The sequence below is a fragment of the Budorcas taxicolor genome, chromosome 3 (assembly GCF_023091745.1).
Source record: "Budorcas taxicolor isolate Tak-1 chromosome 3, Takin1.1, whole genome shotgun sequence".
In the NCBI taxonomy this organism is placed as follows: Eukaryota; Metazoa; Chordata; class Mammalia; order Artiodactyla; family Bovidae; genus Budorcas; species Budorcas taxicolor.
This window is the reverse complement of record NC_068912.1, coordinates 1,857,172-1,881,437: the sequence shown is the minus strand read 5'-3', so window position 1 is coordinate 1,881,437 and position 24,266 is coordinate 1,857,172. Positions and strand designations below refer to the sequence as shown.

At 38.0% G+C, this 24,266-nt stretch overlaps 1 protein-coding gene across 1 annotated transcript in view; it reads left to right on the top strand.

The window, feature by feature from the left end:
* Window positions 1-14,463: 14,463 nt before the first annotated feature.
* Window positions 14,464-24,266, top strand: part of POU2F1 (POU class 2 homeobox 1) — a 79,926-nt gene continuing 70,123 nt past the window's right edge. The window contains exons 1-2 of the mRNA XM_052637083.1: window positions 14,464-14,491; window positions 17,631-17,696. Of these exons, the coding sequence (XP_052493043.1) occupies window positions 14,464-14,491; window positions 17,631-17,696 (94 nt within the window). The remainder of the gene's footprint in view (window positions 14,492-17,630; window positions 17,697-24,266) is intronic.

Genomic DNA, 24,266 nt, shown 5'->3' with positions numbered 1-24,266 from the left:
AATAAAGTGGTTTTTAAGAAACTTTTCAAAGGGAAAATTTATACTTTTAAGAAATGTTACTTAAAGATTAAAATAGAAAAAATCTTGAGTAGTATATATTGAATATTTATTAGAATATTAAAATAATCCTGTTATTTTTATAATTCCTGATTATTATCAAAATAACTAACATTCTCGTTTTAATTTTAAGATCAGCCTTGGGAGACAGCATGATTATTCCCATTTTTCAGATGAGACGATTAAGGTTCACATGTTGTGTTAAGTTTCCTAGGGATGCTATAACAAAGTACCATACATCAGGTGCCTCAAACAAGAGCAATTTATCTTCTCATAGTCTTGGAGGCTAAAAATTCAGGATTTAGGTTTTGCCACTGTTGGTTCCTTCTGAAGGTTGTGAGGGAGAATCTGTCCCATGCCTTCTTGTCTTCCCTTTGTGTGTGTCTGCCTCTGTATTTAAATTTTCCTCTTTTTTAAAGACAGCAATAGTATTGGACTGGAGCTCACCCTGATGACGTCATCTTAACTTGATCATCTCCAAAGACCCTATTTCCACATAAGGTCACATTCACATATCCTGGGATTAGGCCTTTAGCATCTTTGGGGAAGACACAATTCAACCCATAAAGGATATGAAGTCATTTGATTAGAGTCTTTTAAGTAGGAAAAGTTGGACATAGTGCATTGTACAGCCACTGAAATAGTAATTTTAAAAGAATGTGAAATATATCTATAATACCATGTTGAAAATTCAACTATACTTCAATTTTAATAAAGTAAAATTCACTTTATAATATTTTCTTATGCCTGGGTAGATTTTATTTAAAATTAACTGAGTTTCTAAAATATTTGATAGCATTTTTGGTTGTGCTGGGTTTCAAATTATTTTTCTTTCTTTGGATAATAAGTAAGTGATACAACACAAGCTATGGAAAGTTGTCCAATACTCTGTGCTTACATCTGAGTTTAAATCCAAACTACCATTAATTCAGTGTAAAGCTTAAAATGTCAACTCCTCCACCATATTTTGAGATGCCCATCAGAATACTGTTTAATTTATTTCAAGTGCACTCTGATACTTAGATTATCTGTACATTTCATGCTCTGGAAGAATTATAGTTTAACCTGTGTTAATATACATCTTGTGATCAGAGATTTCTGAAGACTCGAGAGAGCAAGAGTCTACTGGGATAATGAAACAGTGTACGGTAGTTTGTTGATCTCTTCCTCTCCTCCCCCTCAAATCTTAGCTATATCTTCCTTTTTCTTGTAAAATGATTTTAGACTTACAGAAATGTTGAAAAATAGTACAGATAACTTTTCCCTGAACCTTTGGAGAGTAAGCTGCTGACTTGATGCTCTGTCACTCCCAGACACTTCAGTATAGATAATTGCTGCAGATAGGGATGTTCTTCTGCATAGCTTTGATGCAAACATAAAACTCAGGAAATTCACAATAATTCATTGCTACCAACTAATCTGTAGACCATATTCAAATGTTTTTAGCTCTCTTAGATATGCTCTTCATAGCAAAAGAATTCAATCCAAGATCCATTTAGTTGTTACTTCTCTTCAGTATTCTTCCATCTGGACTGGTTCCTTAGTCTTTCCTTGATTTCTCAGCACTGTGACACTTTAGAAGAATATGTTTTGTGGAATGTGTTTGAATTAGAGCTTGTGTGCTAGTTCCTCATGGTTAGATTCAGGCTTATGTGTCTATGGCAGGAATCTCGCAGGAGTGACGTGTTCTCATTTTTTAGAGGCTAGAGGCTTGATCTGTCTCTTGACTAGTGATACTCCCTTTGATCGCTCAGTTACGGTGGTGTTTACCAAGCTTCCTTCCTGCAAGGCACACTTCTTCCCTTTGTAATTAGCACATATTTTGTGGGCTCTTAGCAGCCTCATGGACTGTAGCCCAGCAGGTCCTCGTCCATGGGATTCCCCAGGCAAGAATACTGGAGTGGGTTGCCATGCCCTCCTACAGGGGGTCTTCCCAACCCAGAGATCCAACCTGTCTCTTAAGTCTCTTGCATTGACGGGAAGGTTCCTTACCACTAGCGCTACCTGGGAAGTCTTATATTTTGTGTGCAAACTATAAATTTTTCTCATCAAATTTTCACCCACTAAATTTAGCATTGGTTGTTTCTTGACTGAATTTACCACTGTTAGGTTGGTGCAAAAGTAACTTTGGTTTTACATTGTTGAACTTTGCCATTTCATATTGGAATGCATTCTTAAATAAATGAGATTATATTATACATTATTTTAATGCACACTTCCTGCTTTGTTTTTTTATTCCTATAACTTATTACTTGCTGTTTATTTTATATTTATTTTAGACTATGGAAATGATGTTAGACAAAAGGCAAATTTGAGTGATTTTTTTATTTGAGTTCAAAATGGGTCATAAAGCGATAGAGAAAACTCACAACATCAACAATGCATTTGGCTCAAGAACTGCTAACAAACATACAGTGCAATGGTTCTTCAAGAAGTTTTGCAAAGGAGACAAGAGCCTTGAAGATAAGGAGCATAGTGGCCGGGCATCAAAAGTGGACAGTGGACAGCTGAGAGCAGTCATCGAAGCTGATCCTCTTATGACTATAGAAGCTGCCGAAGATTCCATGTCGACCATTTTATGGTCATTTGGCATTTCAAGCAAATTGGAAAGGTGAAAAAGTTTGATATCTCATGAGCTGACTGAAAATCCAAAAAAATTGTCATTTTGAAGTGTCTTCTCTTATTCTATGCAACAACAGCGAACCATTTCCCAATTGGATTGTGATGTGTGATGAAAAGTGGATTTTATACCAAATTGGTGACGGCCAGCTCAGTGGTTGGGCCAGGAAAAGCTCCAAAGCACTTCCCCAAACCGAACTTGCACCAAAAAAAGGTCAAGGTCACTGTTTGTTGGTCTTCCTGCCAGTGTGATCTTTCTGAATCCTGGTGAAACCATTACATCTGAGAAGTAGGCTCAGCAAATTGATGAGATGCACCAAAAACTGCAAGGCCTCCAGCCAGCACTGGTCAGCAGAATTGGTTACCAGTTCTTCTCCATGACAGCATCTTACTGCACATTGCATCAGCAACGCTTCAAAAGTTGAACAAATTGGACTATGAAATTTTGCCCCACCTGCTGCATTCATCTGACCTCTCACCAACCAACCTCGGCTTCTTCAAGCATCTCGACAACTTTTTGCAGGCAAAACACTTCCACAATCAGTAGGAGACAGAAAATGCTTGCCAAGAGTTCGAGAATCCTGAAGAAAGGATTTTTATGCTACAGGAGTAAACAGACTTATTTCTCATTGGCAAAAATGTGTCAATTGAAATGGTTCCTATTTTGTTAATGAAGATGTGTTTGAGCCAAGTTTTAATGATTTAAAATTCACAGCCCTAAACTGAAGTTGCTTTTGTATCAGCCTAATATAGTGGTTTCCAAATGTAGCTTTTCCTGACATTCTACTGTAAGGAAGAACTTTTTCTTCTCCCTGTTCATTTATTTTTATATAAATGAACTCATGGCTTTCTGTGAGTAATGGTTATAATGCATCATTTTTTTTTTTTTTCACTTTGTCCAAATTGTCCAAAAGTTGGTCAATGGGAGACGTTTCAAGCCGGCTTCTATTTTTTTTTCACATGTTCCCATAATTTTTTATTCATGTCAATGTATGGCAAAACCAATACAGTATTGTAAAGTAAAGTAAAAATCTAAAAAATAAATAAATAATAAAAAATAAAGCATTTCCACTGGTAATTTCTTCACCAAAACAGTAAAAGAAGTAAAAAATAAAGGCTTAGTGAAAAAACAGAAAACCTCAATAAAGAAATAGTGAAAATAAAGAGCTAAATGGAAGTTTCAGCATTGAAACCCATAATAACTGAAAGAAAAATCTCACTGGGTAGGTTTATAGTAGAATATGGAGGGGACAAAGGGACCCTGAAGATAAAGCAGTAGACATTAGCAGGACAGATAAGTGAACAGAGCCTCAGGTACCTGTAGGATTATGACTGAAAAAGACTCCAACAAGAGAAAGAGAAGAGTGGAAAGGATGCAGGGTTGAGAAGCAATTAAACAATGGACGCAAACTTGCCATCCTGGGCAGAAGACGCAACCTACACCTCCAAGAAACTGAGCAAACTCCAAACAAGATAGACCCAAATAAATGTGCAAGACACATCATAATAAAACTTATGTAAAATTAGAGACAGAGGAAAAATCTTGAAAATACAAGGAGACAAGTGGCAGCTTATGTATGGGGAGAAACAGTTCAAACAACAGTGGATTAATCATCAGAAACCGTGGAGGCTGCGAAGCATTTGCAAAATATTTTTCAAGTACAGAAAGAGCTCGAAAATTCTATATTCAGGAAACATATCCTTCAGGAATGAAGGAAGAAATCAAGATATTCTTAGATGGAAGAAAACAAATAGAATTTGTTTCTAGCAGCGCTACCCAAAAAGAATATTTAAAGTCCAGCAGGACATATTCAGGACTTCTTTGCTGAAAACTTAAAAATACTAATGGGAGAAATTAAGGGAAATGGAGAGATGTGCTGTGTTCATGGATTAGAAGATTCAACATAGGAAAGACAAATTCTTCCCCAATTGATAAACAGGTTTAATGTAATTCCTATTAAAATTCCTTTAAGATTTTTTTTGTTTTTGCTTTTTTGTTGAAGCATGGTGGATTTACAGCGTTGTCAGCTTCTGATATGCAGCAAAGTGATACATGAAATCAGTCTTTTCCATCGCTGCTGCGCTGCTCAGTCCCTTCGTTGTGTGCAGCTCTTTGCGACCTCTGCCATGGGATTCTCCAGGCAAGAATAATGGAGCGGGTAGCCATTCCTTTATCCAGTGCATCTTCCTGACCCAGGGATCCAACCCCGACTTCTGCTTGACAGAAGGGTTCTTTACCACAGAGCCACTTGGGAAGCCCTCTTTTCCTTTATAGTTTATTATAAAATAGTGTAATTCCTTGTGCTACTCAGTAGGTCCTTGTACTTACCTATTTTATATAGTAGTGTGTATCCATTAACTCTGTTAAGATTGTTAATAGGTATTGTTATCCTAAAATTAATACAGAAGTGCAAAAGAATTAGAAAAGTTAATAAAGTTTTGAAAAGAAGAAAATGTGAAGAATCCATCTTTAATTTCAAGAGTTTTTATAAGAATCAAGGCTCAATATTAGGGACATTGACACATTGATTAGTAGAATAGAATAGAAAACTCAGAAATATCTATACAGGTACAGCCAATGAATTTGTGACTAAAGTACAAAAACAGTGAAGGAAGTGTCTGTTCAACAAATGAGGGGGGAAAAAACTTTTACCCTAAACCTCACACTAGGATTAAAAACAGAAGAAAAATTTTAAGACATAGGCCTCAGTAAAAACTGCTTAATCATGACACCAAAAGCACATTCTGTAAAAGAAAAAAATTGATAAGCTGGACTTCATCAAAATTAAAAAGTTTTTCTGTGTGCAAAACTCTGTTAAATGGATAGAAAGTCAGACTCCACAGTAAGGAAGAATAGTGGCAAAACACATACCTGATAAAGGATTGTTATCAACAATGTATAAAGAATTCTCAGAACTGGACCAGAAAAAAACAAATCCTTAGAAAAAAGGAGATTTAGAGGGAATTTCCTGGTCGATGGTTAGAACTCCATGCTTTCATGGCCAAGGGTCCCCGTCCAATCCCTGGTCGGGGAACTAAGATCCCACAAGTTGTGGGAAATGGCCAAAAGAAGCAAAGCGACAGATTTTTGCATTTTTAGAAAAATTTAGGAAAAAAATGGACACGTCACTGAAGGTGATATGAAGGCAAATAAGCACATTCCCTTCATAGATACGCCCTTCATGGGCTTCCCTAGCGGCTCAGACAGTAAAGCCTCGGCCTGCAGTGTGGGAGACCCGGGTTTGATCGCTGGGTCGGGAAGATCCCCTGGAGGAGGAAATAGCAACCCACTCCAGTACTCTTGCCTGGAAAATCCCATGGACGGAGGAGCCTGGTAGGTTATGGTCCATGGGGCCGCAAAGAGTCGCACACGACTGAGCGACTTCACTTTCACTTTTTTTCACTTCATAGATCACCCTTCACATTGTTGTGATGAAGGGCTTACATAATGAAGCTATGAGCCATGCTATGCAGAGCCACCCAAGACAGACAGGACTGTGGGTCACAATAAACTATATGGATCACAACAAAAATTGCTCAAAGAGATGGGAATACCAGACCTCCTTACCTGTCTCCTGAGAAGCTTTTATGCAGGTTAAGAGGCAGCAATTAGAGCTGGACATGGAACAACAGACTGCTTAAAAATTTGGAAAGGACCACGGCAAGGCTGTATATTGTCATCCTGCTTACTTAACTTTCATATTTAACTTAGCCATAGTGGGGTGGCAGTGGGGAAATTCTTCGTGATGAAATAGTTCTCTATTTTGATTGCAGTGGTGATTGCATGAATCTACACATGTGACAGTAAAATTGGTATAGAGCAAAATAACGAAGGAGCACGTCAAAGCTGTCTGTTGTCACCCTGCTTATTTAACTTGCTTGCAAACTGCATGAGTGAGTCAGCTCTTCGCATCAGGTGGCCAAAGTATTGGAGCTTCCGCTTCAGTAACAGTCCTTCCAGAGAATACTCAGAGTTGATTTCCTTTAGGATTGCCTGGTTTAATCTCCTTGCTGTCCAGGGGACTTTCAAGAGTCTTCTCCAATACCACAGTTCGAAAGCATCAATTCTTCAGCGCTTAGCCTTCTTTATTATCCAACTCTCATGTCCATACATGACTACTGGAAAAACCATAGCTTTGACTAGATGGACCTTTGTTGGCGAAGTGATGTCTCTGCTTTTTAATATGCTATCTAGGTCTGTCTTGGCTCTTCTTCTAAGAAACAAGCATCTTTTAATTTCATGGCAGCAGTCACCATCTGCAGTGATTTTAGAGCCCAAACCATAAAGTCTCTCACTGTTTCCATTATTTCCCCATCTATTTGCCATGAAGTAATGGGACCAGCGGAGAAGGCAATGGCGCCCTACTCCAGTACTCTTGCCTGGAAAATCCCATGGGCAGAGGAGCCTGGTAGGCTGCAGTCCATGGGGTCGCGAAGAGTCAGACACGACTGAAGTGACTTAGCAGCAGCAATGGGACCAGATGCCATGATCTTTGTTTTTTGAATGTTGAATTTTAAGCCAGCCTTTTCACTCTCCTCTTTGACCTTCATCAGGAGCCACCTGGGAAGCCTAGTTCAAAGGATGGATGGGAATAACCAAAGCAGCACGTGGTTTTAAATAGAACAAAGTCTGTTTTTCATGGATTTAAGAAATGTAATCAGAGAAAAAGTCACATTCCTGTTCTTAAGGTTGGAGACCTCTAAGATTAGCCAAGGATGAATGAATTACAAATGTGCCATGTTCTGTATTTAGATGATTGTTTAATATTTTGTCTGCTGTGGAATTGTAAGCATTCTGTGACTCAGCATTGTAGTCTCAATTCCTATTCTAGTGTCTGACAGCACTTAGTAAATACTTATTGAATGTGTTCATACATGAGATGAATGACTGCAAAACTGTTTAAAACAAAAGACAGTTATAGAAATAAAAACCAGGATAATAAAATAGAAAAGTTTAGTGTAATGGTAAAAGTTGAGTAGAACTACACAAGATTTAAGCTTTTACAGCTAAGCAATCCAGGGTTGGATTTTGTAATGATGCTATGTTTCCCGAAGAATGCCAGAGTGTTGGATTGAGCAGTAAATGAGCTGTGGCGTGGTTGTAGAAGGTAGCACAGGTTAAGGAAGAGACCAAAGCATGAGCCTCTTAAATACTGGCTGTGTTCTAGTGTGGCAGCTTTCTCAACAAACCACCACCTAAATGACAGATCTGTTTAACTGATGCCCTCAGAATTCCGGCTTGAAACATCCTGATGTCACCCTCAGCAGCTAAGTGCCTACTCCTTAGGATGCCCGTGCGTAGCCGCCGCTGGCGCAGGAGGCGCATGGGCATCAGGGCTCATTTACGGGCTTGTGCTGTCAGCCCTTTTCATACTGGCTTATACTTCTTATTTAATTAGACGATTTAAACCATTGTTAAATACATCAAGGACAAAGTTAAGTTTCTGGAAAAACTTAAGTTTGCTGTGAAAACCCAAGTTGAATGCTTTGTAAAGATTTGATAAAAGGTAATTACTAAAAATAAATACTGCTTGGTATTTGGTAATCTAAATTTTTACTAAATGATAGACATTCCATTTGGGGTTTGGGGGTGTATTGTGTTTTTGTGTGTTTTTTTGTTTGTTTGTTCTTGTGTGTGTGTGTACTGAAATCCCTGTACTGCAACCTTAGGAGGCATCATTCACATATGCCAGTCAAAATGGCTATTGTTTATAGTCCACAAATAATAAATGCTGGAGAGGATGTGGAGAAAAAGGAACCCTCCTACACTGTTGGTGGCAATGTAAATTGGTGCAGCCACTATGAAGAAAAGTAGGAAGATTCCTTTAAAAACTAAAAATAGGGTTACCATATGATCCTGCAATCCTATTCCTGGGCATATATCTGAAAACTTCAACTCAAAAAGATACATGCACCTCAGTATTCATATCAGCACTGTTTACAATAGCCAGGACATGGAAGCAACCTAAGAAGCCAAGACAGATGTATAGATAAGATGTAACATACATACACACACAGTGGAATGTTACTCAGCCATAGAAGAGTGAAATAACGCCATTTGCAGCAACGTGGATGGGCCTAGATATTACCATGTTTAAGAAAAGTAAGTCAGAGAAAGATAAATAAGTGAAATTCTATAGATGAACTTATTTACAAAACAGAAATAGACTCACAGACATACAGTACAAACTTATGGTTACTAAGGGACATGATAAGGAAGAGATAAATTGGAAATTTGGGGTTAACATATACACACTAAAGCTACTACTATATAAAGCAGATTACAACAGGGACCTACTATATAATACAGGGAACTATATTCAATATATTTTAATAGCTTTTAATGGAAAACAGTTAATGTTTGTGATCTGAGCCACAATCTGCTCCCGGTCTTGTTTTTGCTGACTGTATAGAGTTTCTCCATCTTTGAGACATTTCAAACCCTAAAAGATGATGCTGTGAAAGTGCTGCACTCAATATGTCAGCAAATTTGGAAAGCTCAGCAGTGGCCACAGGACTGGAAAAGGTCAGTTTTCATTCCAATCCCAAAGAAAGGTAATGCCAAAGAATGCTCAAACTATCGCACAACTGCACTCATCTCACACGCTAGTAAGGTAATGCTCAAAATTCTCCAAGTTAGGTTTCAGCAATATGTGAACTGTGAACTCCCTGATGTTCAAGCTGGTTTTAGAAAAGGCAGAGGAACCAGAGATCAAATTGCCAACATCTGCTAGATCATTGAAAAAGCAAGGGAGTTCCAGAAAAACATCTATTTCTGCTTTATTGACTATGCCAAGGCCTTTGATTGTGTGGATCACAACCAACTGTGGAAAATTCTGAAAGAGATGGGAATACCAGACCACGTGACCTGCCTCTTGAGAAATCTGTATGCAGATCAGGAAGCAACAGTTAGAACTGGACATGGAACAACTGACTGGTTCCAAATAGAAAAAGGAGTACGTCAAGACTGTATATTGTCACCCTGCTTATTTAACACATGCAGAGTACATCATGAGAAATGCTGGGCTGGAGGAAGCACAAGCTGGAATCAAGACTGCTGGGAGAAATTATCAATAACCTCAGATATGCAGATGACACCATCCTTATGGCAGAAAGTGAAGAAGAACTAAAGAGCCTCTTGGTGAAAGTGAAAGAGGAGAGTGAAAAAAAGTTGGCTTAAAGCTCAACATTCAGAAGACAAAGATCATGGCATCCGGTCCCATCACTTCATGGCAAATAGATGGGGAAACAGGGGAAACTGGCTGACTTTATTTTTTGGGGCTCCAAAGTCACTGCAGATGGTGACTACGGCCATGAAATTAAAAGACGCTTACTCCCTAGACAGCATATTAAAAAGCAGAGACATTACTTTGTCAACAAAGGTCCATCTAGTCAAGGCTATGGTTTTAACACTGATCATGTATAAATGTGAGAGTTGGACTGTGAAGAAGGCTGAGTGCTGAAGAATTGATGCTTTTGAACTGTGGTGTTGGAGGGGACTGTTGAGAGTCCCTTGGACTGCAAGGAGATCCAACCAGTCCATCCTAAAGGAGATCAGTCCTGGGTGTTCATTGGAAGGACTGATGCTGAAGCTGAAACTCCAATACTTTGGCCACCTGATGCGGAGAGCTGACTCATTTGAAAAGACCCTGATGCTAGGAAAGATTGAGGGCAAGAGAAGGGGACGACAGAGGATGAGATGGTTGGATGGGATCACGGACACAGTGGACAGGGTTTGGGTGGACGCCAGGAGTTGTTGATGGAGGCCTGGCGTGCTGCGGTTCCTGGGGTTGCAGAGTCAGATGCGACTGAACTGAACTGAACTGAATGGAAAAGAATCTGAAGATATGTCTCTGAATTACTTTGCTGTACATCTGAATCACTATAAATCAACTATACTTAATAAAAGTATTTATTTTAAAAAAGTATTTATTGACCTCTTCCAATGGAAACAGTTGTTACCTTACTAATCAACTCCTAAACCATGTCTTGGTGGTGGTTTGGTCGAGAAGTTGTGTCCAACTCTTTGGGATACCATGGCCTGTAACCTGCAGCAGGCTCCTCCGTCCATGGGATTCTCCAGGCATGAATACTGGAGTGGGTTGCCATTTCCTTCTCCAGGGGAATCTTCTCAACTCAGGAATCGAACCAGGTCTCCTTCATTGCAGGCAGATTCTTTACTGATTGAGCCACCAGGAAAGCCAAACTAGGTCTTAAAAGGAAAGCAGTTTATAATTGATTTAATTCATGCTGAAGTGTGAATAGCAATCCCACAAACCTCCCAGAAATGGTTCTTCTTTTTAAAAAGGATATTCTTTTTAGGGTAAGCCTTAATGTGCTATTACAGACAGAGGACCAAATGAACATTTGAAGTGGAAGTAGCTCAGTCGTGTCCAACTCTTTGTGACCCCATGGACTGTATAGAATACTGGAGTGGGTAGCCTTTCCCTTCTCCAGGGGATCTTCCCAACCTAGGGATCGAACCTAGGTCTCCTGCATTGCAGACGGATTCTTTACCAGCTGAGCCACCAGGACCATTTGAGACTTTGTGGGAAAAGCTCTCTGTCTGTTCCCCTCTTTGATATCTAAGTATTCCATGGTTAGGGGACTCTAATGGAGAAATGGTGGCCATCCCTCCCCCGATCCATCTATGAAAGGCTTGGCCAACCTTCCAATATTTAATCCTTCCGTCTAGAATGCAGAGTACCTAGATCAAGAGTGACAGAAAGGGAGTTTTCTTCACCCTTACTGCTGTGACAGAGTCAGTAGCCTGGATAAGGTGAGGCTTCGTGTCATCCTGGATAGTTGCATCTCACGCTGCCTTCTCTCGCCCTCATCCTGGGGTGAAGATGGTGAGTTGTGCAGTAGAGGGGAAGGAGGTCTCACATTTCATAGTAGACTATGTGAGTTAGAGGCTTCCCTGGTGGCTCAGAGGGTAAAGCGTCTGTCTGCAGTGTGGGAGACCTGGGTTCAATCCTTGGCTCAGGAAGATCCCCTGGAGAAGGAAATGGCAACCCACTCCAGTATTCTTGCCTGGAGAATCCCGTGGACGGAGGAGCCTGCTGCAGGTTACAGGCCATGGGGTCACAAAGAGTTGGACAGGACTGAGCGACTTCACTTATGTGAGTTGGTGAGGTATAGGCCTGCTGTGCAGAAAGACCCTGTGGAACTCTCTTGACCTGAGGGGGAGGAGGGTTGTTATACTGCCCTGCAGGTATCTTCCAGTAAACACTCCTTAGTTGCCTGTGATTGTCTCTCTGTAGCTATAAGTCATCCTTGGCTGATGTGTGAAAGACCCAGTTGGCATCAGAAATACAGTTGAGTGGTATTTACCGCATACGGTAGAAAAAGGTACATTGTGAGGTTCAAAGAGATTCCGTGATAAATGCAGGCAGTAAATGTAAAATTTTATGAAGGCAGAAGAAGGAAAAAAAGCATTTATTGACAGACATCCACTAAATTCTAATCACAGTCATCGCTACTTCCCATGTTTTCCTGCCAAATAGAAGTTGTACATTCTACCTTAAAAATTCACTTGTTTCATTTTCTGTTCCATAATATATTGATTGTTTTAATACAAAGTATTGTGAATTATTATTGAATAAAATCGCTGTTCTTAGAAGATACACCATGTTTGTCCTGTGTCTTCATGTCTTCTCTGGCACAGCAACCTCCTGCTCCAGTGCAGGGTCTAGTCTGAGAAGCACAGGTACATTTATCCTCACAGCAGCCTCATGAGAAAGATAGCATTTTACAGATGAGGAAAGGAAGGTTCAAAGAGGCAAAGTCTCACAGGTACTACATGTCAGTGTTAAATTTCTCTTACAGATTTTGTGGTTCTATAAAACAGAAAAACTAGCAATATAAATAGAGTGCTGCTCTAAAAGGTAAGAGAGCTTTTTGGTTCTGTTCCTAGCAAAGTTGTTGACTTGCAGGGAAATCTTTTGAACATCCCTTAGAGAAATCTTATGTTTCATTTCCTCATATGCATATTGTTTCATTCCATCCTTACTCTTAGGGAAAGGTATATACATGCTTTTAAGAATCAGACACTTGGCATGCTTGAGGATAAGTTCTGAATAAAAGCAAGTGTTAATGAAATGATACCGTTAAGAGCTCTCAAGTCCAGTGCACTCTTCTGTGTGTCCACACTCACTTGACTGTTAAACGCAAAGTCACTGTCACCGATTGCTGGTTTCCTTACTGCGCTGAAAATAAACTGTTTCAGTCTGCTGCTTGGTTCAGCCCTCCATGTGTGCCGGTTCCCTAGATGTATAATTTGTACACAGGTATTGTAGTGGCCAGGTGCTCAAGTTTTAATGTCCGCAAAATCTGGTTTTAAATCCTGACTCCAAGTCATTCGTGTAACAGTAGGTAAAATACTTCAGCTCTAAAGCTGTCCCTCAGTTTCCTCATTTTTAAAAAGGAGTAGTGATGCCTGTTTCATGGGATTTTAGAACTCTCTCAAACTGTCTGTCTAATGATTACATTAGAATGTTGTCATATGGTAATACCTAAAATTTTGGGATTGATGTTTTGCCTTGGAAATTCATTTTAAATTGAATAAATATATTTTTTGTAAGTATTTTAAGTTTATAGATTGATATCCATTAAGTGAAATTTACTGGAAAATACTAAGTAATTCCACAATTTAATGACCCATTTTTTTGATGATTGATATTGTAAATAACAAATTGTCATACACTTTAGGTTGATTTGGATGGGGGAAGGATATTTTGTGATATGTGGCATTCAGGTAATCTATTTGGTTAATTTGATAGTATCAAAGAATTTGTAGCTAATGAGTTTTCATACTCTTGAAGATAATTTTATAGATGCTACATTGCTCCCAGACATTTGTTGGTTCCTTGTTTTAAAGTAGGACTTTCCCCTGGCAGTGTATGTTAATATTTGGAAAATTCTCTATCAGTAGGCTAGCACCATCTTGACAGCCCTGTGTTCTGCTTCTACCTTGCTAATTGTTTCCTTGGGATTATTTGGATTGTGTCGAAAGCTTTTTGCAAATCCTCTTATTACTGAAGTCATTGTTGCCAGCAGGAATGAGATTAAAGGTGCTTAAGTCTGTAGAGTTGTTTCTAATTTGTACGTGTCATTTCAGTGGCATTTAACAGAGCACTGTCTCCTGTCCCTCCCCTCTCCCTCAGTACTATCTTAAGTTAGGTCCAAGAAGCCAGACCATTGGAAGAAATCTCATTTTATCCTCCTAATTATTATGCTGGCACTCAGGAGATAATTTTTCCCTTCATGCACTGCCAATTAATATGCAAATAGACTGATAAATATTTATGCAATGATTTAAATTATGCAGGGGGTGCTTTCAGTGTATTCTGTAAATGAATTGTTCGTGGACTTCAAAGTGCTGGCTGCTGTGCTAACGAGGAGAGATTTGCATAAGGCCCTAATCACGCGCATACTGATTAAGCTTCATTATGGAAACTGCCAGCTGCAATCTTTGTTTCTATTTTATTACAAAAAGGGGAACTTTTCATGCTTCAGTTGCCTTGACAATGTCAGTCCTAGCTGGTAAGAGAGACTAAAACTACTCTGAGCAACTGAAGTTTCCTTATTCAGTTGAAGATTGCTATGGTGTAACTGAAGTTGTATTTTGCTTCTCCCCCTAATCCACTTTCCACCTCCCACCCTTGTTCTGTAAAGAATATAGTGTAGACTTGTTAGAAATAGTAGTACCTTCTTTCTCCCACACCAAACCGCTACCTGTTTCTTCCTTGCTTTGGACTGTCTGAACCTCTAGAAGATTTCACAGCAATGCTGGACTGCAGTGACTATGTCCTAGGTGGGTACCAGCACAGTTCTTTCTTATAAGCTTTAATATGGAAATAGTGTAGGGTTGACTATGCATAAATACTTAATCGCATATGCAACCAACTTGTGGGAGGGGGGAGAAGTGGACTGAGCTGGGAAGGAGGAGAGCATTTGCAAAGCATAAGCCTGCTTGAATTTACAGTAAGTTCCTCCCTACCACTAGCTCTTCTGGTTCAGAGGATATTTTCAATAAATAGTGTGGATTTAGAGTTCTACTTGAATGGAGGACATTTTTGCTTTTTGGGAATTTCTGTTGAGAGCATTTCATATTGTTCTAAAAAAACAGTCTAAATCTGAAACAAGATATAAAGTGTACCTCGATAATATGTACATATTAGTAAAAATGTTTTGCATACTGAATATGAATATCTTATCTAAAAACCAAAAGCGCCTGGTGAAAAGTAAGATGGAGCCACAGTACATAGTTGTTGCCATAAATCCTAATGCAGAAGGTAGTTGGGATGGTTAACTGCAGTAGGACTGTTGATCAATTTCCAGATTTTAGAAACTGTTACCTGTTTTCAAATTTTGAATAATACTAGCCTTTTTTATTTTTAAAAATCAACTCTCTTCTTCAGGAAACAATTTTTAAGTGCAGGAAAGCGTGTGTTTAGAGTTTTTTTCCTAAAGAACAATAAGATTTGGGGAGAGAAATGTGTGGCCTGAATATATAAACTGTCTTTGATTAAGGTTTAAAATAGACTGAGGCACTTTGGTTTTGAGATATGCTGTGACTATAGTGACCATATTTTGTGCTGAGTTTTTCCTGTTTATATGAAGAATTGTTGAAACCTCTTTGGGTTACTCTGGTCACATCTCCAAGTGATGTTATGAACCCCGAATTATTTTTTTTTCCTGTATGTAATTTTTCCCACTTGAAAAATGAAGGCTGTCCCCAACACCGTTGCAGTTGTTCATAATAAAATAATAGATCTGAAAATGTTTGAATTTTTAGGCAGAAGGCATGGTCTAAACCCAAGATAGTAGTAATACTTATACAACATGATAGAAACCACTATGAAAAAGGATGAATGACTAAAATAACAAACTGATGTCAAGAACTGAGTCCAAGAGCAACCTGTAGACTGTGTTTTAGACTCAACAGTCAGTTTATTGTGCCTAGAGAGAAAAAAAAAAAAAACTTCAAACATAAATAAAACTTCCTTGTATTTACTCTTTTACGTCTACTAAGTTGGGAACTCAAGAAAGGAAAGTACCTTTTTAAATATTTTTGGCATTATATTTTAGAATTAGAAATTCTGTTGTTTTCAGTTCACAGTTAGTATCATTTAAACATTTTTCCATTCCATTCCAGTGTACAACATTCACTTGTATAACTTGTATAGTTAGTCAGAATTTGATTTTATTTATTTTTGTGTATGTGTATTAAACTCTTGAGAGTTTAATAGAAAATGCATAGAGGATTCATATAGAATATCTGTGACATAATTATTAATTTATACATGTGGAAACCAAGATATGAATTATACAAGACCATGACTTGTTAAGAACTATGCCTACAGCTTTGTTTTTATGGTTTGTGGGAAAAAAATTGTTACCCTTCTGATGAATGTAAGCTAGTTCATCATTTTTTTCCCATTTTGTTTTAAAATACATTATAAAGGAAGCATTGAGCAGCACATATGCTTTATTAGTATATTCTATTCGATTTATTGTGACTTTTGTTGACATTCATAAGATTTTGGTTAAGTCATTCAGAAAGCTGATATTTACTAAGCTCTACACCTGTTGCTTTCAAAACTTGGTATGCTTTCAAATGATATTTAAATTTTTCTGGATGGGTCTGGGAAGGAAGTTATAGAACTGCCTTCATTTATGACTGCAGACTTAACAAATTTGAACTCTGAACATGTGAAGAACAGAACAAAGATATGTTAGAACTGCTTAAGCCCATAAGGCAAGCATTTGTTTCAAAAACTGTATTAGAAAAGCCATTGCACGGCTTCCAGATTGGATGAAATCTATGGGAGGTTTCTTGATTCTTAGAGTTATGCCTGTGGATGAAATAACTAGGGGCAACATGATTGGGACTACTAACGCTTATTTTGATTTTCTAGTTAAACATTTAAGCAGATGACAGAATGAGCTCTTGAGTCAAAAATCTGAATAAATTCAGTTTAAGTATTATTCTTTACTAATGATTATAGTTAAATGGTTCTTAACCTGATGGGCAGAAAAGTTAGAACTTACTTGACAGTAAACTTATTTGATTATAAATATGCTGTTTCAGCTTGCAAGAGAAATAGAATAAGATATATAACATATAAAAGTATAGTTTAGAGGTAGAAATGAAGTGCACTTGTTCTTGTTTTCCCTCTTGCATATCTTCTAAGATAATTAATATTCTTGATGAAAATTATTACTATGAAAGTGTCCATTTAGGATATCAAGGCAGTATCATTTTTAAGTGAGTATGATTGTGACTTAGTTTTGTAATTATTAGATGTATCTGTTATGCCTTGTAGTCCAGCTTCTTGTACTAGTTTATAATTGTATGAATTTGGTATATTTTCACTTTGATGCATGTTTAGTTCGTTTTGGGGGGCATGGAGAGTAAATATGGAGTTATTTTTCTTAGACATGTTTTCTTTTTATTCTGTTGAGTTATTGTCCAGTCTGTTATCAAGATTACCAGTAGCCTATTTAGGTTATAATTAATGAATATCTTTACTTAGGAAAAAAGAAACTATTTGGGAATAAGATATTTTACATTGTGAGGTATGCTTCTCCCCCACCCACCCCAATTTTGTTTCTGTAATATACTCTATGCTTCATATTATAAATCATTTTCCTCTTTTTTATACTATACTCCTAATTTTTCAGGTTAGATTTCTGTTATCTCTGTTGGAAGAATCTTATATTTCTTTAAAAGATGATTTATTTGTGGATCATTTCAGAGTTATGAAAATCTTAAATTTCTTTCAGATGAAATTTTATTATAGTTTGCAATGTTTTAGTTTTGACATCATCTCTCCTTGAACTTTAGGGCTGTAACATTAGTCAGTATTCTTAACCTTTTTGTTTGCCTCAATTTTTGCCTACCCAACCACATCCCCAAGTTTTAAGAAATCTCCTCTAATTTATTGCAGACTCAAGAATGAACAATCCATCAGAAACCGGTAAGCCATCTATGGAGAGTGGAGATAGCAGCACAGGTAGGAGATGGTTCTCAGATCCAGCCTTTTAAGTAAACGTAATAGGGCTAAAACAAAAACTTCCCATTCAGCTCCTTTCCGGTGAATAAAACCCAATGTGAGTGTTGAGTTTTCAAATATAAGTTAGTGTTTGCAGGAACTGGGATTGTATTTACTTAAGACCATGTAACTCCTGCAGGCTGTTTCATCTTTTCCGGAGAGACTGCAGAGTAGTTGAGAGGGTAACCCTGTGTGTCCGTTAGTCCTGGGTATGGAGTGTTAGTAGCTCACTAGCTTTGTGACTTTAGGCAGGTTCCCCAGTCTTTTTGAGACTTAATTTGTTCGCCTATAAAATGGGGATAATGAATTTCACAGGCCATTGTGAGTAGTACAAGAAACGCATTAACCATTTTGTCACCTATACAGTAGCCGTTCAGTAAAAAGTGTTCCTGTCATGGGTATTAATCAAGATGGGAAATCTTATCCACATTTAGTATAAATTGTATTGAGGTAATATTATTAATATAAGTAGATAAAAATATATCCATTCTTAATACATCCTTTTAATTGGTAATTTTTTAGAAAATTATGCTTGATTAAACCCTTTATCAGGAGATAATTAATATCATAAAAATGAGGAAACTGAGACCCCCCCTTGGGAGGAGGTGAGACTGTAAAGGATAAGATTGTCTCCACAGCCCATACTCTTGACTCCTGATACCTGACTGTGTATCTTTATCTGCCAGAGATGGTACAGGGACTTCCCCAGTTTCTAGTAAAGGCATGAATTATAAATATGCAACCATTTAAGAAGGGATGCCCAGAAAGTAATAGTTTCACTAGGTTTTTTACTAGCAAAGAGGGCTGCCTCTTTGACTTGTCATTTTTAAAATGCCTAACTATTTTTTAAAAAGCCTAGCTATGGGAGGTAGTAGGACTTCCCAGGCGGCACTAGTGGTTAAGAAGTGGCGTGAAGCCACTCAGTCGTGTCCGACTCTGTGCGACCCCACGGACTGTAGCCTGCCAGGCTTCTTCATCCATGGGATTTTCCAGGCAAGAGTACTGCAGTGGGCTGCCATTTCTTTCTCCAGGGATCTTCCTGACCCAGGGATTGAACTGGGGTCTCCCGCGTTGCAGGCAGTAGTCTCCTTAATGTCTGAGCCACCAGGGAAGTCCACTGCCTGCCAATGTAGGGGACTCAGGTTCAATCCCTAGATCAGGAAGATCCCCTGGAGGAGGGCATGACAACCCTCTCCAACATTTTTCCCTGGATAATCCCATGGACAGAGAAGCCTGGTGGGTCACAGAGTCGGACACGACTGAAGCAGCTTAGCACACACCCACACATAGGAGACAGCAAAAATGAGAGTCCCTCTTGGAAAGTGTCTTTGTTTTCCACCCCTCCTAGCTACAGCACCTTTTAATTTGAAGTAGATGAGTTGAACCAGTATAGGAGCTTCCTGCCTATATTTCTTTCATTTAAAATTTTTCTGTACCTGGAGATACTTGTTAATCTTTTAATCTTTAAAACATACCTGCTTCTTTGTATGAAACTGAGCAGTGAGGTTTCCTGTTGTATTGAATGTGTTGCTCAAGTTACTCTGAGGCTAGCCAGATAGACTGCGGTAAATACATCCCGAGAAGGGAAGGGCAGCATTCTGCTCTGTCTGAAGTGTCAGCCAGTTTCCTTTATATCTCCTGTTTGGGTTCCATCTTGCCTTTTTTTTTTTTTTTCTGTAGCTGCAGTCCCTCTGCCAGTATTTGGCCATCTCACTTAGGTGTGGGACTTGTTTGCAGAGAGAAATAAGGCAATTGATAGCATTAAGATGCTAGAAGAAAATGAGCACGACACCTATGCCGAAAGAACAGATTCAAAGATGAGTCGTGTGTTTCTTAAAGAAGGGAAACAGACCCAGAATGATTGGACAACCCTGTGAATGCTGACTGTATCGGATTCCTTGGGAATCCATCACTGTAATAGAAGTTACAGTAGCTGCCATTTATTGAGTACCATACTCAATAAAACCCTGATGACATGTTTTTAGAAATCTTAAGTACTATATGCATTACCTGGTTTAACTTGAGTTCTTATGAGAGCCCTGCAAGTTAGGTATTATTTCAAGGGGTAGGAAATTGAGGCACAAAGCCAGCCAGGAAATAAAGGCAGGGTCAGGGTTTATACCTGACATATGTTTCATGCCGTACATATGGTTCCTCCCATAAAATAAAACTGAAAACTTAAGCAACACTTTGTGTGTATATTTCAGGTCTAAAACCATTTATAGAGCTGTGTAAGATAAATTCTAGCTGAAACATTTGCTGAAACAGTCTCATGAAATTCTTGCCCTGTTTTAAGATGGAGTGCTTGGTAGACTCATTCCTACCATAGAGCTGAGCGGTATGAATTTAGATATTTTACTTTTTAATGTCTCTAAAACTGATTCTGTGGGTGGTGCTTTCTTAGACTTTTTTTTATTTCCATCACCAGCAATAATGGTTGATTTTACAAAATAGGGGAAATTTGTATTCTTTTTTCTCAAGAATTACTGCTAATGCAATAATAATAGAAGCTGGATCAAACATGAGACAGTCTTACCTCGGAAGCTTGATGACTCACACTTTCTGTATGTGGACTGAAGCATTTGTCGCCTTTATAAAACTACAGATTACTTCCATGTTACAGGCTTTTGTATTCACTTGAGGGTAACCTTGAAAGTCAGTTTTTTAAATGGTAAAGGTCTGTCACTGTGTTGTTAGCGTCCCCCACTGATGTCAGGTGGTTAGCTCAGGAACATAAAAATACATTTGAGTTCCAGCTTGTGTAGTAAATTACCATGTCTGATCCATTGAGTGTAAAATTACAGTTTATTGGTACTTCACTGATGGTCCAGTGGTTAAGACTGCTTGCTTCCACTGTAGGGCATGTGGGTTCAATCCCTGGTTGCAGAACTAAGATCCTACATGCTGTGTGGCACAGCCAAAAAGTAAAAAATAATAAAATAAAATTATAGTTTATTCCAATAATTACATGCTTATAAATTGATTTCTATCTAAAACTATAACAAACAAGCCTGGAGATTAATTGTAAAGAATATATGGATTCTTGGATTTTGTTAATTTGTGAATAACAAGTAAAATTTTCAGTGGAAGAGAACTCAGCATTATAATAAAACTGAAGTTTCACATTTTCTGGATTCAGAATACTTTTGTGTAGATTACTACAATTTTAAACATTTCAGGAAAAAATAATTTTTGATTTGTGACATTTTAAAAGAATGTATTATAAGAGTATTTAAGATTATGTTGAGACGGTACTTCTTTGCCTTTCTCCAGCCAGAGTGGCTTACTTAGGTTGAGCAGCTAAGTCTGACAATGCACTTTTGTCAGATAGCCCTTACATGTTCACAGAAAATCTGTTGTTTAGGTTTATTAATTTACTATAAAGTATGTGCCTATCCTATATGTCTAATAATAATAATATTATACTTGGTGTTATTAAAAGATGTTAGTACAAATAAATGAGAGCCCTTCAGCCTTTGAAGAGTTAGCAGTCCCTTAGAGATGAGGCGGATGTGCAGGTGACAGATTCAGGGTAGATTATGGTAATTCAAGAGGAGGTGTAGAAAGGTGCCGCGGTGATGTCTCATAGGCCAGGTGGAGTGAGCCGCCAGAGAGAAAGAAGTTAAAGAAAAACAGCTGAGAGAACTGAGGGAGGAGGAGGTGGGATCAGAAGTACAGAATAGAGGGTTAACTTTGAAAATAGAAAAAGATACACCCTCCTTTAATATTGAGGAGAAGAAGGTAAAATCAGACAGTGACAGAATATTGAGGTGGAAGGGAGATGGAAAATTAGGAATAATTTACATTAGACTTCTCCATTTTTCTCATTTTTCATCTGAGAGGATGAAAAAATTTCATTTCCATGTGAGAGGAAGACAGAGATGAGAGTGACAATAGTGGCGGCGTTTACCGTTGGTTGGATTCTTGCTATATGTGCATGGCTAGCTGCTTCATTGCATATGCTTTGTGTCATAATTGATGAAAGTAAGTAGTAGTATGCCTGTTTTACAGAGAAGGGAAATAGATGCAGAGCTATTTAGTAATTTTTGGTTGCAAAGATCTTGAGCCTTTTATTATCTCATACTGCCTCAAAGATTTTGAATGAGATAGATTTGAGGATTTAAGTCGAGTTAGTGAATTTCGACATAGTTACCTTTAAGAGATTGATTAAAATAAAAAAAAATATTAATAAGCTTCTTGAGGTCAAATTAAAGAGAGTAGATGTATGGCTTAATCTAGCCAACAGGAGTATATGGCCTTTCCATAGCCTAGCTCAAGAAGTCCAAGATCACAAGTGAAGAAAATGTAAGATTGTATTATTTTTCCAAATAATATCGTTTCAATATAGTACCCATCTGGATAAGAGGGAGTAGTAATGATATTTCTTATAACACAGCTTTCTGTACAAGGATGCTGGAAAGGATGCTTCCCCTAGGGGAAACAGTAACTCTGCTTCTTTTTCCAAGCCTTTGGTAACCTCTAATCTGTTTTCTGTCTCTGAATTTGCCTATTCTAGATACTTCACTTAAGTGGAATTATGCAATATGTTCTTTTGTGTCTGATTTATTACAGTTAGCATATTTTCAAGTTCATCTGTGTTATACAGTATATAGCTGTATGTTTACATCACATTTTGTTTATCCATTCATCTGTTTATGGACACTTGGGTTGTTTCCATTGTGAATTGTGCACCAGTGTACATAGTTCTTTGGAATATATAACTAATTGTGAAATTGCTGGGTAAAACAGCACAGTTTTATTATGGCTTTGGAGGTCAGAAGCCCTAAGCTGCATTCCTTCCAGAAGCTCTGTGCAGAGAATTCGTTTCCTTCTCTCTTCTAGTAGCTTCTATAGGCTACCTGTGTTCCTTGGTTTATGGCCTCTTCCTCCATCTTCCAAGCCGGAGGTAAAGTGTCTTTAGGTCTGTCTGCCTGTCTCCCTCTCTCTCACGGCTGCTCCTCTTAGCACATCTTCTCTGGCTCTCCTGCCTTCCTCTCAGTCTCACAAAGACCATTTTGTGGTTGCACTGGGTCCACCCAGATAATCGAGCATAACACCCCCATCTAAAGACCCTTGACCTAATCCAATCTGCAAAATCTTTTTTACCATGTAAGGTAACTATTCACAGCTTCTGGGATTAAAATGTAGACATCTTTGAGTGGCCATTTTGCCTGCCAGAGTACTTTATCCTAAATTAAATCTGATTAACTGTATTTTAGATGACAGTTGGAGACCAGAAGTTGTATAACGTTTTATAAACTTTGGTAAGAAAAACCAAGGCATTTTCTTTAAAGTAAAAATTATTAGACAAATGTTAAGCCTTGCTCACTGTTTAATCAGAGAGCAGATTTCTTTCATCAGTATTCCTGACAAATGTTCATCTACCCTGAGCTTGGACTCATGCTTTGACAGAGAACAATTTTTAATGCATCCTATTCTGCTGTTATGTAACTGTGTTATCTATACTCTTGAATTCTGCCCTTAGCAATAACACAGATTAAAATGATTTTTCTTATTTTTCAAAAATGAAAGCTTTCCTGGAAGTCATTGCCCTAGTCTAAGTTTTCATCATTTAACATTTATTATAAAGTGATTTATTATAAAGGGCTTCCCTCATAGCTCAGTTGGTAAAGAATCTGCCTGTAATGCAGGAGACCCCACTTGGATTCCTGGGTTGGGAAGATCCACTGGAGAAAGGATAGGCTACCCACTCCAGTATTCTGGCCTGGAGAATTCTAGGACTGTATAGTTGTTTTTTTTTTTAATTTGTCTTTTGTAAAGTATTTATTATATTAGTACATATATTATAAAGTATATAGATTTATTATAAAGTATTATAAATATGATAATTTATTATAAAGTAATATAACAGTGGCTGTCATTCATTAAGTATTACGCTCATTAAGTATGTTAAACACTTGTGTAGATTACCTCATTTAATCCTTATAACAACCATATGAGGCATTATTTTTTCTTTCTGTAGATCAGGGATTGAGGCTTAGATGTTCAGTTACTTGACAAGAGTCAGGCATGTCAGTAAACACACGTCTGTAGCAGTAAGCAGACAGCCTCCTATCTTCTGTGCTGTGCTCCTTTTGTTTTGTCTCCTGTGTGTAAGACTATACTGTACTCAGTAGAATCACTAAAATTGAATAAAATATTAATTTGTTCTCAAGAAATTTCTCTTATAGAGATCATATGTGAAAATGTAATAGAATAATCATAAGTATTACAAGAGTCCATGGGAATTCAGTGTAGGGAGACGTCATTTCTAGCTGGGAAGATCAGGGAAGGCTTTGAAGAAAGTGGAGCTTAAACTGGGCCTTGAAGCTGGGTAGGATCTAAATGTGATGGTAATAGGCAGTGTGTGTTCAGTGTGGAGAAAGCGTGAAAGCTAAGATGGCAGGAAGAAATCTGCACTGAAGGTTTCTAAATTCTTTCACGTTTCCCCATCACGTCATGTGCTTTCTAAATCCTTTATCGTTTAGTCATCCTCAGAATTAGCATTAGAGTTCTGCAGACTTTAGTGCA